The sequence below is a fragment of the Muscardinus avellanarius genome (genome assembly GCF_963383645.1).
Source record: "Muscardinus avellanarius genome assembly, chromosome: 21".
Lineage (NCBI taxonomy): Eukaryota > Metazoa > Chordata > Mammalia > Rodentia > Gliridae > Muscardinus > Muscardinus avellanarius.
The window spans coordinates 21,442,270-21,460,302 of record NC_137807.1 but is presented as its reverse complement, the minus strand read 5'-3'; the positions used below and the strand labels follow the sequence as shown (position 1 = coordinate 21,460,302).

Sequence of the window (18,033 nt, the reverse complement as noted above, 5' to 3'; positions counted from 1 at the left end):
GCATCCATCCATAGATAAAAAGAAAAACGTGGCTTAGGCGGGCGTGGTGGCGCACACTTGTAATCCCAGTGCCTGAGGGGCCGAGACAGGAGGACCGCAGGTTCGAGGCTAGCCTCGGCTACTCGGCGACACTCTGGGCAACCCAGCGAAACCCTGTTTCAAAATTGAAAAAAAGGGCTGGGGTGTAGCTCAGCAGTAGAATACCCCTGGGTTCCATTCCCAAGACAAAAAACAAAACAAACAAAAAACCCCAACAAATAATGGAGGTGGTAATAATACTAAGTCACAATGATACATTTTTTTACTCCATTTGTGACAATGTAAATACATTGTAGTAGCTTCCTCTTTGAAAATGTTGAAAGTTATGGGTTCTTCAGAAAGAAACTGTAACTAGCTGTATTTCCTTCTTTCTTTTCTTTTCTTTTCTCTTATTTATTTATTTTTTTTCTGGTACTGGGGATGGAACCCAGAGTCATTCTACCTCTGAGCTACACCCTCAGCCCTATTTTAATTTATTTTTTCTGTTTTGAAACAGGATCTCTGTAGAATGCTGGTCTCACTGAGTTGCTGAGATTGGCCTCCGAGATGGGACCTTTCTGTCTCAGCCTCCCAAGTACTGGGATTGCAGGCGTGCACCACCACGCCTGGCTCAGCTGTGTTTCGTTAAGCTTAACAAGTCCTAATATATTAGATCTATTAAAAAAAAAAAAAAAACAAGAAACAGAAAGCAAAAGCAGCCACTGGATGGTGTGGTAGGGTAGGCCCTCCTGGTGTGGTGGGGTTAGCAAGCCTGCAGGCTTCCAGGGCCCCTGCAGAGGACGGACAGCGCGCCCCGGGCTGCTCCCACCCACACCGCCACCCTTCCCTGCCCGCGCCTGACCTTTGCTGTCCTGCCTTCCCCTCTGATGCGCCCCTTGTGACGCCCTTCTGTCCCTGGCTGGCTTTAGCTCTCCCTTCATGGCTCTGCTGGAGCAACGCCTCCTCCAGGAAGCCCGCCTTGCGGCCAGTATGCTCCTGGGGGGTCCCAGCATCCTTTGCGCATCCAGGTCAGGCCGAACACCCATGCGGTCACGCTACGGTTTGGTTTCAGCGCGTACCCCAAGGGCAATTTCATCCTCATTGTGATGTGGTGCAGGGAGATGGGGCTTTGTGGAGGGGATTAGAATTAGACAAGGTCATTGGGGTGGACCTCCAGGATTGATCACCATCGGTGACTTTATTTATTTACTTAGTTATTTTTTGCAGTACTGGGGATGAACCCAGGGGCATTCTACCTTCAAACTATGCCCCCAGCCCTATTTTGAAACAGGGTCTCACTGGGTTGCAAAAGGGCCTTACATGTGTGTGTCACCATGCCTGGCTTAATTTTTTTTTTTTTAATTTTGAAATAGGGTCTCACTAAGTTGCTGAGGCTGGCCTCCAACCACGATCCTCCTGTCTCAGCCTCCCAAATGCTAGAAGTACAAGTGTGCGCCACCATGCCCGGCTTACCAGTGATTTTATGAGAAGACGGAGGCCCACCCGGTGATGTGCACCTGTAATCCCAGTACTTGGGAGGCTGAGACAGGAGGGTCGCAGACCAGAACAGCATAACTTAGACTCTCAGCAATTTGTCAAACACCCTGTTTTAAATTTTTTTTTAAATAAGACTAGGGGTGTAGCTCAGAGGTAGAATTCCCCTGGGTTCAACCTAGAGGAGGAGGAAGAGGAGGAAGGAAGGAAGGAAGGAAGGAAGGGAAGATGGTCAAAGGAAAATAGAGACCAGAGGTTATGGATGATCGTGTTTCATGGCCCCTCTCGCCACTGGATGCCCTGCATTGACTCGGGACTCTGCCAGCAAGATGGCCGTCGCCCAGTGCTGCCCCTTGACCGCATACCTCTAGAATCATGAGCTAAGAAGCCTTTTTGTAAACAATAAAGTTACCCAGCCTCGGTCATTTCATAGTAACTCAAGACAGACAAAGGTTCACTGCAACTCTCTGGCATCCTTCCTCTTGCAACGAGACAGCATCCCAGCCTGGGGCTGGGCTATGAACACACGTCTGAGGGGGTGGGGGGGTCTTATGTGCAGAGCACGGTGGTTGGTGCTGCCAACGGAGCGGGTGGACGTGTCCAGCCTCCACGGAGCTGACGCTGGTGGGGAAAGAGGGACAGGGGCCTAGGAGGTGGCCGGCATTTGTGGTCAGTGAGTGTGTGCTAGGCAAGGCCCAGAGCTGGGGAGCTCCCGGGGCTGGGGGTCAGGAAGACATCGCTGAGGCTGGGGTCTGAGCAAAACCTTCAGCGAGGCGGGAGCCCCACAGGGGAAGAGAAACCTGGAGAAAGGATAGCGGGCAGAGGGAACAGGCTCGGTGTGTGTGCGCAGCTGAGAGCCAGCGAGGGCGGCCGCGGCCCGCTGAGCCGGGCTGAGGGGGAGAGGAGGCTGGGCCAGGTGGGGTTTGGATTCACCCTGACTGCGATGGGCAGCCATCCCATTCGAGCGTGGCTAAGCCAGCCTGCCTGGCGGGTTAGGATTTCAACTTCAGCAGAACCTGTTTGTCCAGTGGGCGGGCAAGCAGACCCAGGGGTGGGGAGCGGGCGGCGGCGGGGAGACCGCGAGGTGCGTATCGTCATAACCCAGGGGAGAAGTGCTGGAGGATTAGTTGGACGAGGTTTGCCCCAGGACTTTGGAGTAGAGAAAGGCCGCCCTTCCCAGCAGGCGCAGCCTTGTGGATTTCCAGCACGGTGCCTGGGCTGGACTTCAGCATCCTCTTAGGTCTTGACTGGACATGCTTGTGTGGTTACGACCGACCCAGCCATGTAGGGAAGACCAGGCAAAGATGCCGGAGTGATGGACGAGAGAATCCGAGGAGGACAGATAACCAGGACCGGGCAGAAGTGGGTGACTTGAGGAAGCCGTCCTCCCCGGCCGGCCCTCCAATCGCTGGTGTACTAAAGGTCCACAAATAGCCCGTGGCACTAGGTTTACCTGTGAGAGCCGACCCAGGAGGCCGGACTCTGCTCACAGGTCACTCGCCCTTCATTCCCTCCACAAGTGCGTCTAGAGCGCTTACCGAGCACCAGGGGACTCACCTGCCGCTGCCTGGACCCCTGGCACCGGGCTGCTGCCCCTCCGCGGGCACAGGCTTTGGGGGGCCAGTGCCCAGGACAGGAGGAGGACCGCGTTGGTGGCCAGCAGGAACCAGCCTCCCAGGAGCATCGCTGCTGAGACCTGCGAGGAAGAGAGGGGAGGAGGAGTTGGCGGGGGCCAGCGGAGGGGCATCTGCCTACAGACCAGCCACGGAGCCCTCAAAGCATCGTCTGGACAGCCACACAGTTAGAGCCCCATTTTTACATCTCAATAAACACAGGTCAGGAGAGGGGAGTCTTTTGCCTCAGGACACATGGCTGATTAAGCGTTAGAGCCAGCCAGGTGTGGGGGAACTCACTTGTCAGGCCAGTACTTGGGAGGCTGAGACAGGAGGATCGCAGGTTCGAGCCCAGCCTTGGCAGCTTGGTGAGGTCCTCGGCAACTTAGTGAGACCCTGTTTCCAAGTAAAAAATAAAATCAAGCTGGGGGTGTAGCTCAGAGGTAGAATGCCCACGGGTTTAATCTCTAGTGCCCCCCAAATAATGAAAGAAATAGAAAGCTCTGCACAGAGCCTTGGATTCAAGATGAATAAAAAATAAATAATTAAAAGTAGATGGATGAGCCGGGCGTGGTGGCGCACGCTTGTAATCCCCGCGCTTGGGAGGCGGAGACAGGAGGATCGCGCAAGTTCGAAGCCAACCGTGCGCGCTGGCTTAGGAGACCCTGTTTCCAAATAAAAATGTAAAAATAGGTCTGGGAGTGTAGCCCGGAGGTAGAAGGACTTCCAGGAACCCCAGTACCACCAAAAAAAAAAAAAAAAAAAAAGTAGATGGATGAGGCCGGGCATGGTGGCACACACTTGTAATCCCCCCCCCCCCCGCTTAGGAGGTGGAGACGGGAGGATCGCGCAGCTTCGAAGCCAGCCACTCTGATTTAAGAGACCCTGTTTCCAAGTTTTAAAAAAGTATAAAAATAGGTCTGGGAGTGTAGCCCGGAGGTAGAAGGGCTTCCAGGAACCCCAGTACCACCAAAAAAAAAAAAAAAAAAAAAGTAGATGGATGCCACCGGGCGTGGTGGTGCACGCTTGTCATCCCAGCACTTGGGAGGCTGAGACAGGAGGATTGCAGGTTCAAAGCCAGCCTCAGCAGCTTAGTGAGGCTCTCAGCAACTAAGATCCTGTTTCCAAATAAAATATAAAAATAGGTCTAGGGTATAGCCCAGAGGTAGAAGGCCCCTGGGTTCCACCCCAGTACCAAAAAAAAAACAAAAAACAAAAAAACAAAACACACACACATACACACACACACACACACGATAAAAATAAATGAATGCCAGGTGTGGAGGAGGCACAGGCCTGTAACCTCAGCATTTGGGAGGCCGAGACAGGAGGATCGCAGTTCACGGACAGCCTCAGCTACTTAGTGAGGCTCTTTGCTACTCAGTGAGACCCTGTTTCAAAATAAAGAATAAGAAATAGGGATGGGGGTGTAGCTCGGAGGGAGGATGCCCCTGGGTTCCATCCCCAGTACTGCAAAAAATAAATAAGTAAATAAATGAATAGCTGGGCGTGGTGACACTCACTTGTAATCCCAGTACTTGGGAGGCTGAGACAGGAGGATCGCAGGTTCAAAGCCAGCCTCAGCTACTTAGTGAGGCCCTCCGCAACTTAGTGAGACCCTGTTTCAAAATAAAAAATTAAAAGTAGGGCTGGGGGTGTAGCTCAGAGGTAGAATGCCCTTGGGTTCAATCCCCAGGACCATGAAAAAAATTAAAAAATAAAATACTAAAATAAATGGAAGAGCCAGAATTACGCGGCTCCTCTGACCACTGTACCCTACCTTTATTAAATACAAGCTACCTGTCAGGGTTATCAGGAGAGATACCTGGCAGGGGCTGTGATATCACCTTTGTGGCCATTTTTGAAAGCTGTATAACCTCTCTCTCTCTCTCTCTCTCTCTCTCTCTCTCTCTCTCTCTGCTGGGGATGGAACCCAGGGACGTCCTGCCCTTGAGCTACACCCCCATCCCTTTATTGTTGTAAAACAGCGTCTCATAAGTTTGTCTCAGAAAGTTGCCAAGGCTTTTTGGGAACTGCGATCTACCTGTCTCGGCCCCCCAAGCACAGGGATTCCGGGTGGGCTCAGCACCCACCCCCCCCGCTGCTGTTTCTGGCAGTGTGCATCAGAGCAGGGGCTTTCACGCCTCCCTCCCTGAGCTTAGAGGGGGCCAGGTCAGGGCTGCTGCTTGTGTGCTTACAGATTTGCATATCAATTACAGCGATGCTCCAGCAGGTGGCAGTATGGTGTCTTGATAAAGGGGGCGCCTTTTTTCTTTCTTTTCTTTTTTTTTTTTTTCTTTCTTTTTTTGTGATACTGTGGATGGAACCCAGGGGCATTCTACCTCCGAGCTACACCCCCAGCCCTATTTTTTAGTCTTTTTATTTATTTATTTTTATTGATTTATTTTTTGGGGGTGGAACCCAGAGGCTTTCTACCTCCGGGCTACACTCCCAGACCCTTTTTTTATATTTTATTTGGAAACAGGGTCTCACTAAATTGCTGAGAGCCTCACTAAGTAGCTGAGGCTGGCTTCGAACCTGTGCAATCCTCCTGTCTCAGCCTCCCAAGCGCTGGAATTACAAGCGTGCGCTACCACGCCCGGTTTAGTCTTTTTATTTTTTGAAACAGGGTCCCACTGAGTTGCGAAGGGCCTCGCGAAGTAACTGAGGCTGTCTGCGAACCAAGCGTGTTCAAGCACCACGCCCGGCAGGGGGCGCCTTTTCTGAATGTGCACAAAGGCTTGACCTGGGCTGGCCCCTCCCCGCCTTCGGGATCGTCCTGGGTGTAGCCGGGCCCCACCACAGCCTGCAGAATGGGAGGCTCTGGGTGGAGCCCAGACCCGGGCGGGTTTGCAAAGTCCCGCAGGTGTTTCCGAGGCGCGGCAGGGTTAAGAACCTGCGCGCTCAGTTGCAGGAGACGCCAGCGGTGTGATTACCAGCCGGGGCCACCCTGGGGTGGGGGTGGGGGGGTCAGGCGAGGACCCTCAAATCCGCTGGGGAATGAGGAGGGCTGGTGTCACCTTCCAGGCAAAATCAGGAATATCCTCCAAAGACCTGAAGGTCACGCAGCTCAGGTTCCCGCTGTCCCGCGGCCCTGCGCAGTAGGTGAGGACGCCGAAGGAGAAGGTGGGCGTCTGGAACCAGGCGGGGGAGACGAGGCTGAGGGCCGAGGTGCAGGCCAGGGAGAGGCCCAGGGCGGCCCGCACGCTGGTCACCATGGGGAGAGCCGCCACCTGGGGTCAAGGGCAGGGTTAGCGCGGAGGAGCCAGGGCAGGCCGCAGGTCAGCGTGGTGGTCCATGCCATTCATTCACTAATTCCTTCCCGCCTTCATTCATTCATTCTCAGCCCACCGAGCTTCCTCTGTGCTCTGGAGAGGCTGTGTCTGCCCAGAGAGGGCCCCTCCCGTTGTGACGCTGGGGATGGGACCCAGGGCGGTCCACCTCTGGGCTGTACTCTCAGCCCTCATTTGTTTGTTTATTTATTTATTGCTCTACGGGGGATGGGACCCAGGGCTATTCTACCGCAGAGCTACAACTCCAGCCCTATTTTTTTATTCTTTATTTTGAAACAGGGTCTCATTAAATGGCAGAAGGCCGCGGGGAGTGGTGGCGCACGCTTGTCATCCCCGCGCTTGGGAGACAGAGACAGGAGGATCGCGCAGGTTCGAAGCCAGCCCCGCTGGCTTAGGAGACCCTGTTTCCAAACAAAAATATAAAATAGGTCTGGGAGTGTAGCCCGGAGGTACAAAGGCTTCCAAGAACCCTAGTACCACCAAAAAAAAAAAAAAAAAAATGGCAGAGGGCCTCACTAAGTAGCTGAGGTTGTCTGCGAACCGCAATCCTCCTGTCTCAGCCTCCCAAGATGGGTATTACAAGCGTGAGCCACCATGCCCGGCTTATGTTTTTGTTGTTGTTGTTTGTTTGTTTTGGTGGTACTGGGGGTGGAAACCAGAGGCTTCCTACCTCCAGGCTACACTCCCAGACCTATTTTACATTTTTATTCGGAAACAGGGTCTCACCAAGTTGCTGAGAGCCTCGCTAAGTAGCTGAGGCTGGCTTCGAACCTGTGCCATCCTCCTGCCTCAGCCTCCCAAGCACGGGGATTACCCTGTGCTACCACGCCCGGCTTATGTTTTGAAAGAGGGTCTTGCTAGGTCGCTGAGGGTCTGTGCTAAGTTGCTGGGGCTGGACATGAACCCACGATCTTCCTGTCTCAGCTTTCCAAGTATTGGGGTTACAAGCATGCACCACCATGCCCAGCTTGTATTTTATTTGGAAATGGGGTCTTCCTAAATTGTTATGGTCAGCCTTAAGCCTGTGATCCTCTTAGCCTCTCGAGGACTAGGATTAAAGGTGTACGCCACCATGCCTGGCTGAATGTTAAAATTTAATTTATTAAAAGTGTAAGTTGGAAGCCGGGCGTGGTGGCGCACGTCTGTAATCCCAGTACTTGGGAGGCTGAGACAGGAGGATCGCAGATTTGGGGCCAGCCTCGGCTACTTAGTGAGGCCCTCTGCAACTCAGTGAGGCCCTGTTTCAAAATAAAGAATAAAAAATAGGTAGAGCTGGGGGTGTAGCTCGAAGGTGGAATGCCCCTGGGTTCCATCCCCAGTACTGGGGAAAAAAAAAAAAGTAAGTTGGTCTCAAGTCTCACCTAAATAATAGAAATTGTTAGATGACCTGCTGGGGCCAGAAGGTGGCACCGACCTGACCTCCAGGACCTGGCACTGGTGGCCAGCAGGGGGCCCTGAAGGGAAGCCTGTCAAGTGAGCCATGGGTCAAAAGCAGCTGAGCTGCCAGCCAAGCAAGGGGGTCTGAGAACCTTCCTGGGCCATTGCTTGGTGACCTTGAGTTTTACTGTAGCAGTCTAAACTTGGCATATGTGTATGTGTGTGAGACAGACAGACAGACAGACAGACAGACAGACTAGTGATGGAACCCAGGGGCATTTAACCTCCAAGCTATATTCCCAGTCCTACTATATTTCCTATTTTTATTTATTTATTTATTTATTTATTTATTTATTTATTTATTTTATTTTTTATTTTGGTAGTACTGGGGGTGGAACCCAGAGGCTTTCTATCTCCGGGCTATACTCCCAGACCTTTTTTTATATTTTATTTGGAAACAGGGTCTCACTAAGTTGCTGAGAGCCTCACTAAGTAGCTGAGGCTGGCTTCGAACCCGTGCGATCCTCCTGTCTCAGCCTTCCAAGCGCGGGGATTACAAGCGTGCGCCACCACGCCCGGCTTATATTTCCTATTTTTAAAATGGGTCTCAGCCAGGCGTGGCGGCGCACGCTTGTAATCCCAGCACTTGGGAGGCTGATACAGGAGGATCATGCAGGTTTGAAGCCAGCCTCAGCTACTTAGTGAGGCTCTCAACAACTTCAGTGAGACCCTATTTCCAAATAAAATATAAAAAAATAGGTCTGGAAGTGTAGCCCCGAGGTAGAAGGTCATTGGGTTCCATCCCCAGTACCACAAAAACAAACAAAACACAAAATAAAAACGGGTCTCACTAAATTACTGAGGCTGTCCTTGAACCTGTGATCTTCCTGTCTCAGCCTCCCAAGTACTGGGATTACAGGTGTGCGCCAGCCCACCCAGTCTGGCCAGCACATTAACATGTGGCGAGAATCCTGGGCTTGGAGGCTGACAAGATCCTCTGCCATTTCCCCTCTGCGGGACCTGGGGCAAGTCACCTTATTGTCTGGGCCTCAGTTTCTCTACCTGTATAAGAAGATCATAAATCCCCAGAGGCAGGAGGGTGTTGGTTTCCACCCTGGAGTGCGTAATACGGTTGAAAGAGGCAGAGAGGCCTGGGTCTCCCTCTTCCCAGACCTACGGGCTTGGGGACCTGCCTCACATCTCTGGATAAGGGAATGGGGTTTTCTGTGCTGTTCACAGGGATAAAACACACGTGTGTGTTTCCTTTCCGGGGTGGGGGTGGAGATAACCCCGGGCCGGTCGTTCAGGATTACTTGTGTTTTTACTCAAGGATTAGTAAAAAGCTCCATGGCCACTTGCCAACCAAGCAGTTATTAGAGGTGAGAGAGGCCTTTACCGTCTCTTCCTTTACCCCCTTCACCAAAATCGTCCTCTCCTGTGGATTGGCGGGGGCCCAGGGGTGTAAATCCAGCCGGGATGCTGGGGAGCCGAGTCCCCGAGGCCGGTGACTTGGCCTCCCTCTGGCTACGCAGTAGCTCTCAGGGTTTTTCTGACCTTGAAAAGAGTTCTGTTCTCCAGATAATGCCCAATGTCACCTGGGAAAATCACACCAGCTGAACAGGTGCCCAGAATCCCAAATGAGGTGTTAGAACGTGAAGCCACATCCGCCCAGGCTCCAATTAGCATCCACCTGGGGGAAGCAGGGGAGACACTGAGTCCTTTCTCCCGGGCTGGCTCCTCACGCCCAGCCGCAGAGAGCCCGTTCCGAGCAGCTCAGAGCCTCGCGGCACCTGTGACCGTCGGTCCCACGCCACAGGCCACCAAACCACGGCTCCGGAAGATCTTGTGGGTCTGGGACTCGACTTAGGGAACCCGGCTCCTGACTCCTGAGCCCCCCGAGTGTTATGAAAGCTTTCGTTTAAAAGCCCGGGTGAGATAGGTACACAATGGAATTTTACTCAGACATTAAAAAAAAAAAAAAACTCAATTACATCATTTTCAGGGAAATGGATGGAACTGGAGGACATTATGCTAAGTGAGATTAGGCAGTCACAAAAAAAATAAGAAATCAGATGCTTTCCCTAATATGTGAGAGCTAGGGAGAAATGGGTCATAGGAGGAACTCTAGATGAAAAAGGAAATCCTATAGAGGAGCAAACAAGACAACCTAAATGAGGGGATGGGGGGGGGAGAAGGAAATTCTCTAAAACACACAATGTACTTAAACATATCGAAGTCAACCACTAAGCCAAGGAACGGAAGGAGGGACGGGGAGGGAATTGGGTAGGGGTTAAATCAGTGATGTGTACATGTATGTACACACTAGTTTTTTACCCTAATATGATGTATGAATATAATGCACCAATACAAAATTAAAAATAAATAAATAAAAGCCCGGGTGGAAGCCAGGCATGGTGGTGCAAACTTGTAATCCCAGCACTTGGGAGGCAGAGACCGGAGGATCACAGTTTGCAGACAGCCTCAGCTACTTAGTGAGGCTCTCTGCAACTCAGTGAGACCCGGTTTCAAAATAAAGAATAAAAATAGGGCAGGGAATGTAGCTTGGAGGTCAGATGCCCCTTGATTCTATCTCCAGACCCGCAATAAATAAGTAAAATAAATAAAAGCCCCGGTGGCTTCCAGGGGCTGCTGAGGCTTAGGGTGTGGCCACTTCTTCCATACAGTCTGGCCAGGGATGCGGATGGCCCCACAGGAACCAAAATTAGTCATGGAAGGATATCAGGGGACTGGGCTTTGGGAGTTTTGAGGTGATGCTAGAGTCTTGGCAGGTCAAGCTAGGTCTTCTTCCCTCTCTGGATCCCAGACCTCATCTGTAAACTGAAGGCTTGATAATTCCATCCATCCATCCATCCATCCATCCATCCATCCATCCATCCATCCAACTTTTATGCACACAGCCCAAAATGATCCTTTACACCTTCCGTCAGAATACACTGGTAAACACAAACAGGATAAAATAATATGGTCTGTATGCCCGACCATCCATCCATCTGTCCATCTATCCATCCATCTGTCCATCCACCCATCCGTCCGTCCATCCATCCATCCGTCCGTCCGTCTGTCCATCCATCCATCCATCCATCTGTCCGTCCGTCCGTCCATCTGTCCATCCATCCATCCATCCATTCATCCATCCATCCATCATTCCATCCATCCATCCATCTGTCCATCCATCCAATCATCCAACCAACATTTATTAAGTAGCTACCATGTTCCAGGAACTATCCTAGGCTCTAGGACTCAGCAGTATGGAAAGCAGATAAGACCCCTCCTCGTGGCTCCTACACCCTCTTGGACAAGAGAGACTGGAAGGCACCGAGCAAGTCGGTGCACAGTGCTAAGAGTGAGCGCCTGTCATCCCGGCACTTGGGAGGTTGACACGGGAGGATCGCTGGTTCACAGCCAGCCTCAGCAGCTTAGTGAGGCCCTCTGCAACTCAGGGAGGCCCTGTTTCCAAATAAAAAATAAAAAGGGTTGGGGGTGAGCTGAGCCTGGTGGCGCACGCTTGTGATCCCAGCATTCGGGAGGCTGAGACAGGAGGATCGCGGTTCGCGGCCAGTCTCAGCTACTTAGGCCCTTCGCAACTCAGTGAGACCCTGTTTAGAAATTAAAGACTAGCCGGGCGTGGTGGCGCACGCTTGTAATCCCCGCACTTGGGAGGCTGAGACAGGAGGATCGCACAGGTTCGAAGCCAGCCTCAGCTACTTAGTGAGGCTCTCAGCAACTTAGTGAGACCCTGTTTCCAAATAAAATATAAAAAAGGTCTGGGAGTATAGCCTGGAGGTAGAAAGTCTCTGGGTTCCACCCCCAGTACCACCAAAAAAAAAAAAAAAAAAAGAAAAAAAAAGAAAAAAAAAGAAATTAAAGACTAAAAAAGTAGGGCTGGGGGGTTTAGCTTGGAGGTAGAATACCCCTGGGTTCCATTCCCAGTACCACACACACACACACTCAGTATATGATTTATAATCCCAGGGCTCCTGGACCCCTGGGAGCTCAGCAGGGCCCTGGACAACGCCTGGGGCCAAGCCGGCTGCCCTTCTGCCTCCTCACCTCGATGGCGATGGCCCTCCCTCCAGGCTCAGCGCCTTAGATCAAGGATCCTGCCTGGCTTCACGGCTCAAGCTCGGGCTCTGGACCTGCCGGAGGTGTCTTTCCTTTTGAAGGAGACATTGAAATTGGTGAACAAAGGCCAGGCATGTGATATAGTTGCTGTGAGGGGTGTGTGTGTGTGTGTGTGTGTGTGTGTGTGTGTGTGTGTATCTAGGCTCCTTAAATCAACAACCTTTCCCTCTGGGCTGCGCAGTGGGCTGGGCCAAGGGTCACGCCACCCTCAGTGGGACGGGCCGAGGACACCCCGTTTTTCCCGGGGAGCAGAAGGCAATAATAGGGATCAAGTAATCTGCAGTTTCATACCAGGTGTGGGAAACTTTCCACCCGAACCTCTCCCTTTCCATGCTAATTCTACTCCCGGGAGCTGGCTCACCCGTTTCTTTGTATTTCCAGCAGGATTTCCCCTGCTGGCTGTGAACTTCTGAGTCAGGCTTAGGCTCAGAATCAGTGCTTGTATTTTTTTTTTTTTTCCTTTTGGTACTGGGGATGGAACCCAGGGACATTCTACCTCCAAGCTACACCCTAGCCCTATGTTTTTATTCTTTATTTTTAAACAGGGTCTCACTGAGTTGCAAAGGGCCTCACTAAGTAGCTGAGGCTGGCCTCGAACCGTGATCCTCCTGTGTCAGCCTCCCAAGTGCTGGGATTACAAACGTGCACCACCCTGCCTGGCTTTGTTCTATTGTAATTTGCGGAAGGCTTTGGAGACCCTTGGGTCCCTGTCCTGGGGTTTAATGGGGCAGCTTTTAGGGGGAGCTGGGCCTTGTCCTTGGGGGCCACCCGCAGAGCTGGACGGCGCCCCCTGCAGGCGGCCTGGGTCAGCTGCGCAGTGGCTTGGCTGGCTGAGTGTCACCCCAACTGCCCCTTGGAGGAAGGGGGCTTGGATCCTTCTCCTGCTCCTCAGGCGGGCCTCTGAGCAGGGCAGCAGCTGCCCCGGGGCTCCCGGGGTGCAGTCACCCAACCTAGAAACAAAAAGGAAGGCAGGAGAGGCAGGTCTGGCAGGTGACACCCTGGCCCTTCACCCCTGCAGCCGTCTGCCGTCTGCCGCCCCGCCTGGCTTCTCCGGAGACGCCCCAGTGATGGAACTCCAGCTAGGTTTTCTTGAGACTCTGTGGCCAGCCCTGTACAGCGTATCTTGAATTTACTCCCTCTCCTTCTCTCCCAGTGCCCTGGCACCCTTACAGGACCCGGATTACATCCCTGGTAAAGCATTAGCAAAGAAGATTTGCCTTGGTCTCTGTCTTCCAGGGAAGTCGGACTGTGATTCTGGCTGTGCGCTCTTGGGTAACTTCCCTAACCTCTCTGAGCTTCGGAATCCTCCTCTGTAAAAGGCAGACCATAATACATCATCTCTCTAGATTGTTGTGGCATTTAAGAAGCAAAGTACTTCCTTAATCATGGCAGTTCTAGCTGGGCATGGTGGCGCACGCTTGTAATCCCAGTCCTGGGGAGGCGGAGACAGGAGGATCGGTGTTCGCGGCCAGTCTCAGCTACTTAGACCCTCTGCAACTTAGTCAGACCCTGTTTCAAAATAAAGAATAAAAAAATCGGGCTGGGGGTGTAGCTTGGAGATAAAACGCCCCTGGGTTCCATCCCCAGGACTAAATAAATAAATAAATAAATAGCAGTTTTCATTAGGACCACGACTGTCTATCAGGCCCTGGGTCCTGTCAAATGAAAACATGCACTCCACATCAAATTCCATGAATATTTATTCCCAGCTCGGTGTAAGGGCCTTAGCTAGTCTCTGCCACCAGCAATCTGATAGTCTGGAAGGTGACACAGAGAAGAAATTGAGAAACAAGGCTGTAGTGTTGGCCCCGCGCTCTGCCGGGGCCGGGGGCGAGATCTGAAGGTGTCTCTTCCGTCTCAGCAGTCAGAGATGGCTGCTGGGAGGAGCTGGTGTCACAGTTCAGCTCCGGGGACGTGCGGTCATTGACCGGACGACAGACGGGCGGAAGGCAAAGTCTTCCTGGCAGGGGGTATGGCGCGGGCAAAGGTCTGCACCCAGGGAAAACATTTCAAAGAGCATCCCGGCTCTCGCCCTCAAGAAGAAATGACAAGAAAATTAAATGGCCGGGCGTGGTGGTACATCCCTGGAATCCCAATACTTGGGAGGCTGAGACTGGAGGATTGCGAGTTCAAGGGCAGCCTCAGCAATTTAGTAAGACTCTTAGCAACCTAGGGAGACCCTGTTACACAAACAAAACTAAAAAAAAAAAAGGCCAGGGTGCGTAGCTTGGAGGTTGACTGACCCTGGGTTCAATCTCTGGTACTACCAAAACAAGTCTTTTTCTTGTGTGTGCTTGTGGTAGTAGGGTTTGAACCCAGGGATATTCTACCTCAGAACTACATCTCCCAGCCCTATTTTATTTTTATTTTGAAACTGGGTTTCACTAGGTTGATGAGAATCTCACAACTTGCTGAGGCTGTCCTTGAACCTGTGATCCTCCCATGTCAGCCTCACAAGTCCTGGGATTACAGGCCTGTGCCACCCTGCCTGGTTAAAAAAAAAAAAAAAAAGAAAGAACATGCCTACGTATGCACCCACAGGAATGCAGGAAATTGCTTTTTGCCAAGCAGTATGCGCTTTTCAGAACCGGACTGTTCAATACCCTAGACACAGCCACACGGGGACTATCAGCACTTAATCAAAAGCAAATCGAGCTTGAAGCCCAGTCCCTCGGTCTCACCAGCCACACCTCCAGCGTTCGGTGGCCATCTGCGGTGGTGTTGGACGGTGCCAAGGTGGGACATTCCCGTTCCTGTAGAAAGCTCTATTGCATGGAGCTGTCAGGGAGTCTGAAAAATGGCCTCCTAATCAAGACAGACTTCCTGGAGTTGGTGGCAGAGATGGCGGAGAAGAGGATTCTGGGAAAGTTGTTGGTTGGAGTTGGCCTTTATCCTCAGGAAGAGAAAAACCAGTGCTGGGATTAGGGGTTGGGCGGGGACGCTCTGGAAAACGCGTAGAACCTGACACCTCTCGGGTCAAGGTGGCTCAGGGTGAGCCCTGCCCTGGAGCCTGTCTCCTGGGCAGGAGGATACAGGAATCCCGGGGAGCCAGCTAAGGCGGGGCTAATCCAGGAAGTCCCACCCTTCGGGGCCAGAAGACCTCTGGGAGTTGTAGTTCCAAAATTCCCCCCCCCCCCAAATTTGGTCAGGGAAGAAGCCCTGGTGGGTGTGGGGGTTTGCAACTGGGGAAATATCTGGGTTAGGGGTCCCTGCGGGATGGCTGGAAAACTGCTCATATTCTGGGATACAGAGCAGGTGCCAAGCAGGGGGCCTGGGTTGGCTGGAGAGCTGGGAGACGGGACATTCCCTCAAGCCCCAGCCCCTGCATTCTGGACAACAGGGGCCTGCCGGGGGAGGCCTACGTTCCTACGAGGTTAGAGAGGCTGCAGGGGCCCTTAACAAGTGCTGCTCACACATGAGTCATCACAGCCCTGCCATGTGCTGGCCCTGTGCATACATATGAATGAACCCACAGGCCCTGGGGACCAGGAGGGACCAGGAGGGCCCACAAGTCCCTGTGAGGAGGCTCCCTACAGAGAAGGGCAGATAATAAACCATCCTCACCTCTGGCTCGTATAACACACACGTTAGGACAAACCCTGCCTAAGGGTGAATTTGAGGGATCTGAATCTGGGTTCTCAGCATCCTGTCTCCAGCCTTCTCGGTGGGAACTGATGGTCACACCGCAAACCTCCGAGACCCTGTCCAATTGGAACTGTGCTCCTGATGTCGGAGGGTCGACGGAGCGTCCTACGACACAGACCTCGTGGGGCAGACACCCCATCATTTACGGGTTCTGTCACTGCGACTGTTTCTAGGGAGTCCCTGGTAGCTCCTCAGTATAACGGTGGGCTTGGCAGCCCCTACTTTTTATTTTTTGCAGTACTGAGATGGAACCAGGGGCAGTCTACCTCTGAGCGACACCCCCAGCCCTATTTTTTATTCTGTATTTGGAAACAGGGTCTCACTGAGTTGCAAAGGGCCTCACTAAGTAGCTGAGGCTGTCCTCGAACCGCGATCCTCTTGTCTCAGGCTACTAAATGCTGGGATTACAAGCGTGCGCCACCACGCCCAGCTATTCTTTCTTTCTTTCTTTCTTTTCTCTTTTTTTTTCTTTTGTGGGTGTGAGGAAGGAACCCAGGGGCATTTGACCTCCGAGCTACACCCCCTGCCCTATTTTTTTATTCTTTATTTTTTGAAACAGGGTCTCACTGTTACGGAGGGTCTCACTAACTAGCTGAGAATGGCCTCAAACCTGCGATCATCCTGTCTCAGCCTCCCAAGTACTGAGATCACAAATGTGCACCACCATATCCAGTTCCCTAATTGTTTTTTTTTTTTTTTTTTTTTTTGGTACTGGGGACTGTACCCCGTACCCTCTTTTATTTTAAAACAGGGTTTTACTAGGTTGTTGAGATCTCGCTAAGTTACTGAGGCTGACCACAAACCTGCAATCTTCCTGTCTCAGCCTCCCAAATATTGGGATTACAGGCATGCCTGGCTGGCTACTTCTCCTTCTAAGAGGCTGCCGCACCCAGGGTTGTGTGAGCTGCCCTTCTTACACACACACACACACTGACAACTTGAGAGAAAGGGGCGGCCAGAGGATGCCTAGCCATCTTCAGAGGCCGCACGACTTGCTCTTTCTGTGTTCAGTTTTGCCGAGGTCCGGCCACTTGCAATAGAGGCACGAGCGATGCCAGAGTCCTTCGATGATCATTGCTGCGTGACTTTCCGTAGGAGCCGGTGTCACAAATTCGGTTCCCCATGCCACCCTTAACCCCATACACTACCCCATCAAGGGCCTGGATCCTGTCCCCAGCACACGGCGGAGGCTGGGTGCTTCCTAGAGCGTGCGCGCCCGCAGCCCCAGCTCCCTGGGAGCCGGAGGGGAGGATGGCCCGAGGCCATTGGAGCCCAGCCGGACAGCTGACAGACCCTCCTAGGGAGAGACAGATACCACCAAGCGCTGAACCCAGCAATAAAGTACGCGAGGTCTCTGCGCATCGCGCCCAACACAAAGGCTCCGGCACCAGCGGGCGCCGCAGAGAGCCCGGCCGCCGCCAGGGGGCGCCCGCGCCCCGCGACTCCGCGCGCTTCCGGCCGGCGGCGCCTGGACCAGCCTGGCCCGGAGTCCCCGGGTGCCGGGGGCGCAGCCGGGCCGGGCGGTGCCGTCTCGGGGCACACGGGAGGCGCCCGGACCTGGCCCGGGGGTTGCAGATCGACGGGCCTGGGAGCAGAGGGTGGGGGGTCCTGGCTAGCTCGTGACCTCTGACCCGCCGGGCGAGCCCCGGCCCCGGCCCGCGGGCGCGCAGGGTCGGCGGGCGCTGTGCGCAGGCGCGGCGGGCCGCGGTTCCCATGGCGACGGGGCGCTTCCCCCCGAGGCCCCGCCCCCAGCAGGCTAGGCTGCGCGGGCGGCGCGGGCAGGTGCGGCGGCCGCGGGCAGGTGGCGGCGCGGGCGGCGGCGGAGCCAGGGTAGGTTGCGCGGCGGCCGCGGGGGTGGGCGCGGGCGGGCAGCCCCCGCCTGGACCCGGATCCCGACCGCGATCGCGATCCGCTAGCGCGCCGGGCCGGGGCGGCGGGCGAGGGCCGCCAAGTTTCTGCCTGGCTCAGGCCCGGGGAGAAAAGTTGGCAAAGTTGGTGGAGGAAGAGGCGGGGACCCACTGGATCCCCTGGGCGCTGCGCCCCGGGGAGGGGCCCGGGAGCCGGGGTGGGGGGGGGGCGGCTCGGCTTGGGAACCGGCGACCCGTCTCTCTCCCGAGATTTGGGAGTGGATCCCGCGGGGAGATCCCGCACGGGGCAGCCGGTGGATCCCGTGCCACCGCGCTGGCCACTTGGGAGGCGATCCCAGGGGGGATCGGGCTTCCGCGGACTCGGTCCCCAGGGATCCGCGGCCGGGGAGCGACGGCGGCGGCCATTCCGAACTGAGAGCGGATCCCTCGCGCCCTCCACGCCGGCCCGAGCTTTGGGGGTGGATTCCGGGAGAGATCTAGTGGCCCGCAGGTCGCTGGGAGATCTCTGGGGATCCGGGGTACCCAGGCCGGGGGCGCTGGGGGCTGGGACGTCGTGCGGGCGGTGGGCAGCGGGGTCCCGGG

At 54.0% G+C, this 18,033-nt stretch overlaps 1 protein-coding gene across 1 annotated transcript in view; it reads right to left on the bottom strand.

Moving 5' to 3' along the window:
- The window catches only part of LHFPL7 (LHFPL tetraspan subfamily member 7), a gene marked incomplete at both ends in the record, with an annotated part of 8,020 nt that extends 1,677 nt beyond the window's left edge, over window positions 1–6,343 (bottom strand). Inside the window, 2 exons of the mRNA XM_080717805.1 lie at window positions 3,070–3,208; window positions 6,146–6,343. Of these exons, the coding sequence (XP_080573931.1) occupies window positions 3,070–3,208; window positions 6,146–6,343 (337 nt within the window). The remainder of the gene's footprint in view (window positions 1–3,069; window positions 3,209–6,145) is intronic.
- Window positions 6,344–18,033: the final 11,690 nt, after the last annotated feature.